The sequence below is a fragment of the Fundulus heteroclitus genome, chromosome 1, assembly GCF_011125445.2.
Source record: "Fundulus heteroclitus isolate FHET01 chromosome 1, MU-UCD_Fhet_4.1, whole genome shotgun sequence".
Taxonomy (NCBI): domain Eukaryota; kingdom Metazoa; phylum Chordata; class Actinopteri; order Cyprinodontiformes; family Fundulidae; genus Fundulus; species Fundulus heteroclitus.
This window is the reverse complement of record NC_046361.1, coordinates 23,512,180-23,521,109: the sequence shown is the minus strand read 5'-3', so window position 1 is coordinate 23,521,109 and position 8,930 is coordinate 23,512,180. Positions and strand designations below refer to the sequence as shown.

The following is an 8,930-nucleotide window of genomic DNA, read 5'->3' as shown; positions in this document are numbered from 1 at the left end:
CTGACTTACTAATGTCTTTATGATACATATGTAGACTGATTTGACCTCCTTTCTTCTCTCTCTCTTTTCTTTACTAATCTGAGCTTCTCTAAGTATAGCTCAATAATAATAATAATAATTATAATAATAGTAATAATACTAATAAACACACAATTTTCTTTCTTATTTTCATGTAGCACTATATAAACTTGCAAAGTACAGCTGCTGAGCTAAACACACTTTTTTTGCTGCATTTGTTTTCTTGCTTTATAAACCTCATGTCATCCACAAGAAGAGAAACCTTCAGATGTGTGTCAAGCAAGATAATTGCTGAACTGTTTATGACCCAGTTTTTTTGTAATTATCTGATAGCTTTGTTACATAACTCTGACCCATCGTAGGAAATGTAGAGCAAAAACAAACCGTCAGAAAGAAAGGCCAGGTCGAGGAAAAAAAACAAAAAAAAACAAAAATCAGATAAAATTTTAAAGTGATAAAATTTGTATGATCAGTTTAAGCAAATCTGTAGGATGTCTTAATCTTTGTGTTAACAATTCCTAAACATGGTATTTATAGTTCTTTCACATTAGCTCAGTTTTTGGCTTGCAAAAGTTAATAGAGTTTCAACAGTTTTTAATTTTTTTTTATTAATTTTGACAATAAAATAATAGATTATCAAGATCAATTATTTTTATAATTAATTAAATTATTATTATATTTTAGAATCAATAATAAATTTATTTAATTATTAAATTATAAGCATGCAGCTGTAATCATTTGAAACTACACTGGGAAAAAAACTGTTTAACCTTACGAAATTACCCACTGTTTGCCAATCCTGTCCTCATTTATCTGTGAAAATAAGCCGTTTGGAAGAAATTTTAGATATGAAAGAAAGGTAACTTGTAATGTTTTCAGCGTTTACCTTGGGGTTGACCAAAACATATTGAGTTTAGATTAACATTATTTTGATCCCTTAGGGTTCTAAGGTTCCTCCAAAAATCAAATGATAACTACACAATGTATTCCCCTTTTTATCTTAAGTAAGCATGTTAATTGACAGCTCTATGTGAAGAAAAAAAAGTTTAAAGGCAATGTGCTACTTTTTAAGAGCAGATGGGATTTATGGGAGTATTAAGAGCTTAGAAAAGGAGGCTAAAGCCCTTTTCTTAGGCGGGACACAATCATGTGAGTACTGTCCCCCACGTTAGCCACATTAATAGAAAAGTTGTTTGAATCTCATGAAGTCATTTAATATTAAAAATGTATATTAATATTAAATTGTGACTGACTTCTAGAGGATAAAACAATGTTGCTTTATCTGTATACCATAAATGGCTGACCACTGGATTTTTTTTAACAACTCAGTGTAATCTTAAAAAGAAGCTTTGAGGTCTAACTTATAACAGACTAAAGACTTTTAACCTATTCCCTTACTTGATTTGAATGTCATGGATGTGAAGAAAACATTTGCATTTAAATCTGGATTTCTCCTGTTTCCCTTAGCCAAGTAATCAGTTTCACTGATCAGTTTTGACTGACACATGTACTAGTTCTCTGACCGCCATCTGAACCTGCTGGGACACTAATTTAGATTAGCGGGAAACCTCCTCCCGTCTGTGCACCAAATGATCTGACCTGTGAAAATGAACATTCATGTGAACATGCACACACCTGCAATCAGCTGAGGCGATGTTTGGGAGGATATCGTGGACCGAAGTTCAGTGGGACAGCCGAGGTGGATTAGGGTGTCCATAAAAGAGGCTGAACACCAACAGCGTTTTCAAATCTTCACAGAGGAGAGAAGCAGAGAAGAGTTGGAGAACTTAGAGTAACAAATACCAAAAACAACTGATGAAAGTACGGACATATCTTTTTCTAAAGCAAGGAGATCAGAGAGCCAGAGGGAATCCTTTTCTTCACTGCATGTCTTCTGGTATAAGCGGATACAATCCTAACTCAATTCACCACCATTAAATATAAAGGTTTGTGTACATTTTTAACAAATACTGTTTAGGTGAAGCGCCCTGAGTCTATCGAACGTTTTTTCTCTCTCTACAGTTATGTTTATGTATTTTACGAGTGATCGCTTTTTGACTGCTGATCATGTCTGTATCTGCATTTTTTTTTTGTTTTAGCATGTCTCTGTTTGTTCTGAGATGCGCTCTACTTTTCGCATTCACGGTTGGATCCGTGTACACCTGTATGCTAAAGAATCACACCATATGGATCGAGACGAAAAACTGTACCCAGTGCGTGGCCATCAACACAACCATCTGCAGTGGCTACTGCTACACAAGGGTGAGAGCGGCCACAAACAAGCACTCACAAACAGACTCGTGGCATTTTTATGGCAAAAGCATATTTTCAAGTTTAGCTGAAGTGGGGCTGCGCGGTGACGGCACAGTCGTTGCCGCCGTTGCCTTGCCGCGAGAAGGTCTTGGGATCAAATCCCAGCCTGGGGTCTTCCTCTCACACTGGAAAAATATGGATGTTAGGTTAACTTGTTACTCTGATATAGCTCTTAGGTATGAGTGTGCGGGTGCATTGTGGTGTGTCCTGTTGGTTTCTGTGGTGGGCTGGTGACCTATCCAGGATGTATCCTGCCTCTTGCCCAATGAGAGCAAGCGATAGGTACCGGCCCACCTGTGACACCGCAGGGATGAGAGGATATTGAAAATGATGAATTGCTGGATAATTTGAAGTGACGTTGCATATTCTAGGAATATAAGGGGCGATATCCTTTTTTGAAGTTCTGTGCAAAAACTACTCTGTCCCTGACAGCCCTTCTTCCTGTCCTGCAGGATACCAATCTCAAGGGCCACTTCGGCCGGGCTTTCCTGATTCAGCGGAGCTGTGTGCCTCTCTCCCTCGTGTACCGGGTCGTCGTTATTCCCGGCTGTCCTCAGGATGTCAGCTCGCAGTTGTATTACCCAGCGGCCCGCTGCTGCAGCTGCCGGCGCTGCGACACACGCATGCACCACTGCGTCCAACCCAGACCGTACTCTTATGATCAGTGCTCCGTCAAACTTGGCGCGGAGAAACAGAACCTGAAATGCTTTGGAAACCAGACAACGTGTTCGTAGAAGCAAGGCGCCTTACATGTCAAAAGCCACGGCAGTGAACCCGCTTGACGAGTAGTGTTTTTGTGCTGGATGGCGTTGTTGTTTCTGCTTGTTTTTTTTGTCTGTAATGTTTTCTGTAGTTTGATTGGAAACTGATACAGCAATAAAACTTTGTGTTGAGCATGTGTTATATCTGTGTATTACACCACATAGGCATGTGGATGAATAATCATTAGTGGCCCTTCTTATTTCACCGCTCTTGTGTCGTTTTAATCTGTTTCTGTTGGGCTTCACGTTCACTCCGCTCACAAAAACTCAAGAACACACATTGTTTAGTTCAGTACCATAGCCAGGGGTTGAAGTGTTTGTGAGGTATTGAGGTACAGTGTTAATTAGAACAGATTTGTGTGGGTTGAGTTTGGTTCGGACGCGGCTCGATCATACCTTCATGAAAATCTGCGCAGTATTGTGTAGGTTTTCCTACAAGTGCAACACCAGCTTATGATTTAAGACTTTTCATTCCTTTGTAGCAGTATCTCTGGGGCCCAGTGTCCTGCAGAGGAAAGTATTCTATATATGGCAGGGATGTCACCATATGAGGTGTGAGCTCAGTCTGTAAAGATTGTACCATGAAACCTCCAAACGGGGATGCCCAGGAGGCATCCTGGTCAGATGGTGGAGTCTCTTCGTTTGAGGCAGAGGATGCAGAGAACCCGGCCTCTCTGGGGTGCTCATGACCCATGAGTGAGACTCAGAATGCAGACAAGGCAGTAAATTGAGAGCTACACTTTTAAGCTCAGGTTTTTCTTCACCACATTTGAGCCGAGGAACAAATCTGTCTATCCGTTTCCAACTCCATCCTGCTATCACTGGTGAACACTACACCAAGAGACCTAAACTTCCCATCTTGAGGCAGAGACTGAAGCAGTCCAACTTTTTCCTGTTGAGAACCACGACTACAGCCTTTACAATAATTCGGTGTAATGTTGGTTAATTTCTTCCAAGAGAAGAGAAGAGTCCGGTTAAACTAATGTGATCTACTTAGTGAAGTGCAATCCCCAAAACACCTAAAGAACATGATGCTACTACCCTGTGCTTCAGTTAGTACGATGGGGTATCTATGTTGCACAAAGCCAAACATGTATTAGATAAGAAAGTGCTTCATATTCTGTGATGTTTCTACGCTTCACTTTATTTCAGTCACTGTGCATAGATTTGGAGAAACAATTCGCAAAACTGCACTAGAGCCATTTAAAAAATAATAAGACTGACTAATAAGACTTGGAAACCTAGAACACACTAACCAACTATTTATGCATTTAAAATTAGTAAAATACATGGATATACTGTAGTCTCACTACAAAAGGCACTGATTATATTCAGAGCTCAATATAACCAGCTACAAGAAAACATTTAGAAACTGTTTAACAAGAGAGCAAAGAGCTTATGAGTTAAGAGGTTTAAATCAACAAGAAACTTTTTAGATTTCTGTGTGTAGGTTGAAGCTTTGGAATAGTCTGAATGTGGTGCTTAAGCAATCCCCAAACATTAAATGGTTTAAATCAAGATATAAAAAGGGGATTATAAATATATGTGATGCTTAAAACATTATTATTATTATTATTATTATTATTATTATTATTATTATTATTATTATTATTGTTGTTGTTGTTGTTGCTTTTAGGGGAAGTAATATTGTTACTTATACGGTATGCATTTTTAAATACGTAGATAATACTGAACGGAAACATCATGTTGCACATTAGGAAGACTTTTTTTTTTCTTCATGAAACCGGAAACAGATCAGTGTGAAAGTGTATCTGGTAAAGTGGTGTGGATCTTGCTGAGGTTACAAAAACACCCTGGCTCTGTTTCCTGGCTGTAGAGGATGTGGGTGGAGCTTGATGTTAGATTTATCCTAAAGCTAGGGGGGGCTGGGCTTCCCTTCCCTATATATAACTATGCCCTTGTATCAACTCTTGCCTTGCTCCGCGTCTCTCAGGGACTCTCAGCCAGCTCTCCATCTGCGGCCTGCTTTATCGCTCTGACCAACCTTTGCATGCGCCAACAACCAAGAACCATGGCCCAGCAACAGCAGATTAGGTATGAACCTTATCCACTGTAGGCTGTGTGCAGACAAAAAAAAAAAAAAGCATCAAAAAAATTTTTTAAATATAAAATACGTGAATTTGACAATTCATGTTAATAAAAAAAAAAAAACTGTCCTCGAGAAGCGTAAGAGTTTTTATACCAGTATGTAGGTTTTGTGCTTCCCCTGTCAACAAGTTATTTTTGGATGACCGGGTTTCCCAGAAACATCTTTGAAATACACCCTGACACACAACCCATAGACAGAAGAAGCGTAAAGAAAAGCCTTCCTATTGACTAAATATCATTTTATCATTGCTATTGTTTTAAGTTACCTTTTAGGCGTGTATTTGACATTACCCTCGTTTATTACTTTGTAGAATCACCCAACAATCACTAAGCCCCACTTTTGTAAACAGCTGTTGTGACTTGCTCTTGTGCAGCCTTCCTGCCAAACTAATCAATGGAGGGATTGCAGGCATGGTTGGAGTCACCTGTGTCTTCCCAATAGATCTGGCCAAGACCCGCCTGCAGAACCAGCGCAATGGGCAGCAACTGTACAAGAACATGTAAGAGAAAACTGCCCAAAGAATGAGAGCCCGACTCTTTGAGTTGACGCGATGTAGGCAAATATATCTGACAACCTTTTCCTAATCAGTTTCACGTGCTTTCATTTCAGGATGGATTGCCTTATTAAAACTGTCAAATCTGAAGGGTACTTTGGCATGTACAGAGGTGAGTCTTAGCAGACTTTTGAGTAAGACATGTTGCAGACACGATCATATGTTGTCAAGCTAATTAACTTTGAGACCAAGGTGTAAACAGTTTGAATGTGTTCAAAATTCACACAAATTAATTGGGTTGTAGCTTAAACTAAACTTTCCCGTCTCAATAGATGCCTTAAGAAAATATTATTTCCTTTTGTGTGGGTAATGTTAGACGAAAACAATGAGAGAGAGTTACATTTTTAAAATGAGTCCTGTCCTCCTGTCACAGGTGCTGCTGTAAATCTTACCTTGGTAACCCCAGAGAAGGCCATAAAACTAGCTGCTAATGACTTCTTTCGCCACCAGTTGAGCAACAACGCGTGAGTAGATGAATAAGACTACTTCCAATACGATTTTTTTTTTTTCATTATTGTTTATTCTTGGGTTATTGTATCCCAACCTGTCAATCCCTTTAGTGGCAAGCTTACGGTTTTCAAAGAGATGCTGGCGGGATGTTGTGCAGGAATGTGCCAAGTCATCATCACAACGCCAATGGAGATGCTTAAGATACAGCTGCAAGATGCTGGCAGGCTGGGTAAAATATGTAATCTCTAGCTGCTTCTTGATACAATCGGTTATAAATTGGTAACCTCTTTGAAATCCCTGCAGCTTGGGTTGAATATGCAATGTTTGGTGTTTCTTCCAGTGGCTCAGCAGAGGGTGATGCCCAGCGTTGTGACGACGCTGAAGATGGGGGGGACCAGCGCTGTTCTCAGTCGTTCTTACAACACCGCCCCTAAGCCTCGGGTCATGCGTATGTCTGCCATAGAAATAACCAGAGAGCTGCTGAGGACCAAAGGAGTTGCAGGTTTATACAGGGGTCTTGGGGCCACACTGATGAGGTGACTGGAGTATTTGGTTCATTTGTTTTATTTTTTTATGCATTATCACTGTGGTTAATTAGATCACTAACAGGGTTTCTTACTTTGTTTTTAGGGACATCCCGTTCTCTGTTGTGTACTTCCCTCTGTTTGCCCATTTGCAACAACTTGGTCAACATTCATCAGAAAATTCATCTGTGCCTTTCTATTGGTCCTTTATGTCTGGATGCTTGGCTGGATCCGTTGCCGCTGTAGCCGTCAGCCCTTGTGATGGTGAGGTGTTTGCAAAAAAAATGTTTGAGGATTTTGTGAAAGTAGCAAGCAATGGTCAGATCTACAGAAATTTGGGAAGGTTACAAAAATGATCTATGCCTAAATGTATGCAATGAAATGTGTTTTGCATGTGTTCAATAGTTGTGAAGACAAGGTTGCAGTCGCTCAAGAAGGGACCCAATGAGGAGACCTACAACGGAGTGGTGGACTGTATCAGGTACTTATTTCTTAATTACTGAGCTTTCCACAGCTCCTCTGAGTTAGAATACATTCTCTAATCACAGCATTTTCTTTTTTTGTTTGTTTTTTTGCAGAAAGATCCTGAGAAAAGAGGGTCCCAGAGCTTTCCTTAAAGGAGCCAGTTGCCGGGCGTTGGTCATTGCCCCACTCTTTGGCATTGCCCAAGTTGTTTACTGTGTCGGAGTTGGCGAGTTCCTGCTGGGTTATAGCCCCTACAACATCTACTCTGCATAAAAAAGTCTGTCTCTGGGCCTTTATGGAGGCTTATTAAACTGCGAGTGTTGCAATCTGGGTGATGGGCCCAGCTCTCTACAGCCGTCTAAACTCTTTATTTGTAGAGGTCTAGAGATCAATGCTAAAGGGACCACAAATATGCTGTTCACTGTGCCTTCGTCTTGCTTGTGTTTTGCAACTTTAACTTTGAGAAGACTAAAGTTGGTACTTCCAAGTCTATGGGCTTCAGTGGAGCTTCCTGCTTCCCTCACTGAGGGACTATATTGTGCGATGAATGTTTTGCCCAGAAGAAACCAGACCTTTCCCCCTGTTTTTAGATTTGAGCCATACCTCTAAATATACCCCCACACCATTTACCCCTTACTGTAACCCTAACCTGCATACCATATCAGCTGTATTCTCTTGGCAACCATCAAGTGATGTCTTGGAACAGCGTTTCAAAAAAAAAACTGCAAGCATAAAACTGAAATCTTACTTTCATCTTTTTTTTTTTTTTTTTTAAAGGTTAGGTCTGGTGCTCGATCCTGGTCTTTGTATATATTGTATATTTAAAGTTGACTGTTTTTCACATAACTTCTGCCACAAGATATTTCTTTACTGGTGTCCTTTAAATAACCTGACAAGGAAAAATGAGGAAAGCAGATTGTTTAAGGGGTCACAGCTTGCAAAGAAATAAACATTTGGGGCCTCCATTCACCAGTTTACTTTTAATGGCTCTAAGGGGCTTTTGGAGAGAACTTTGTCCAAAATGTTTTCTTACACAAACTCACACAGGACGGTTTTTGTTGTGTTAAGTTCAAGAAGAGTTATAGCTGTGTACTTTCCCTGTGCACGGAGGATCTCAGACTGAAATGTTCTGTTGATTTCATGTGCGGATATACGTTGTTTTGTCGTCAAATGCCAAATCTGGGAGCAGTGACTCATGTGTCCTGTATTTTTACTGTTCACAATCTGTCCAAGTGAAACGGAAACTTGAATTTTTCAAGTTTATGAAAGAGTCACGCGAATAAATAAACTGTCAATATGCTAAACAAAATTATGAATGCAGTGTTTTTGTTGAATTTCTTTTTTTTTTTTGCAGTGAGTTATTACATAATATAGCCTACTACAGACTAAATTTAGACTCCTTTATTTCTGATGCAACCTTGATAGGTGTTACATTAATCCTCCAAGCTCGCACCACATGCATTAAGTTTTTGGCAGTAAAAGTGCTCATGTTGCAGTGTTGGGAAACTCTAGCTTAGGTAATCCTGGAGCCTCTGCTGCATTACACACATGACTATCCCTTCGACTAAGTCTTCAGCTGTTCTTTGAACTCAAGCGCAGAAAGGGGAGCCACGGACATGAAGAGGCAACAAACATTATTAAAACAGATATGACTGATTTAGTCTTGGATAAGCAATTGTTTTCTAAATATTTATTTACAAAAGCCCCATGGCAAATCCGGAGGAGCTGCATGGATC

At 39.9% G+C, this 8,930-nt stretch overlaps 2 protein-coding genes across 4 annotated transcripts; both read left to right on the top strand.

The window, feature by feature from the left end:
- The first annotated feature begins 1,455 nt into the window (after positions 1-1,455).
- LOC105935864 (thyrotropin subunit beta) lies at positions 1,456-3,372 on the top strand. Of its 2 annotated transcripts, XM_036138334.1 has the most exons (3): positions 1,456-1,964; positions 2,118-2,280; positions 2,784-3,372. In XM_036138334.1, the coding sequence occupies exons 2-3, from the start codon at positions 2,119-2,121 to the stop codon at positions 3,063-3,065; spliced, it is 444 nt and encodes a 147-aa protein (XP_035994227.1). In that variant the 5' UTR covers positions 1,456-1,964; position 2,118; the 3' UTR covers positions 3,066-3,372. The 2 variants fall into 2 exon arrangements, with proteins under 2 accessions (XP_035994227.1, XP_012731914.2); XM_012876460.3 differs by having other exon boundaries at positions 1,456-2,280.
- A 1,640-nt stretch (positions 3,373-5,012) lies between these two features.
- Positions 5,013-8,503, top strand: LOC105935863 (mitochondrial glutamate carrier 1). 2 transcript variants are annotated; one of them, XM_012876459.3, is made up of 9 exons: positions 5,013-5,147; positions 5,576-5,701; positions 5,812-5,867; positions 6,129-6,219; positions 6,316-6,434; positions 6,546-6,741; positions 6,836-6,993; positions 7,135-7,210; positions 7,308-8,503. In XM_012876459.3, exons 1-9 carry the CDS (start codon positions 5,104-5,106, stop codon positions 7,465-7,467), a joined length of 1,026 nt encoding a protein of 341 aa, XP_012731913.2. In that variant the 5' UTR covers positions 5,013-5,103; the 3' UTR covers positions 7,468-8,503. The 2 variants fall into 2 exon arrangements, with proteins under 2 accessions (XP_012731913.2, XP_021179233.2); XM_021323558.2 differs by having other exon boundaries at positions 5,014-5,147; positions 5,644-5,701.
- Positions 8,504-8,930: the final 427 nt, after the last annotated feature.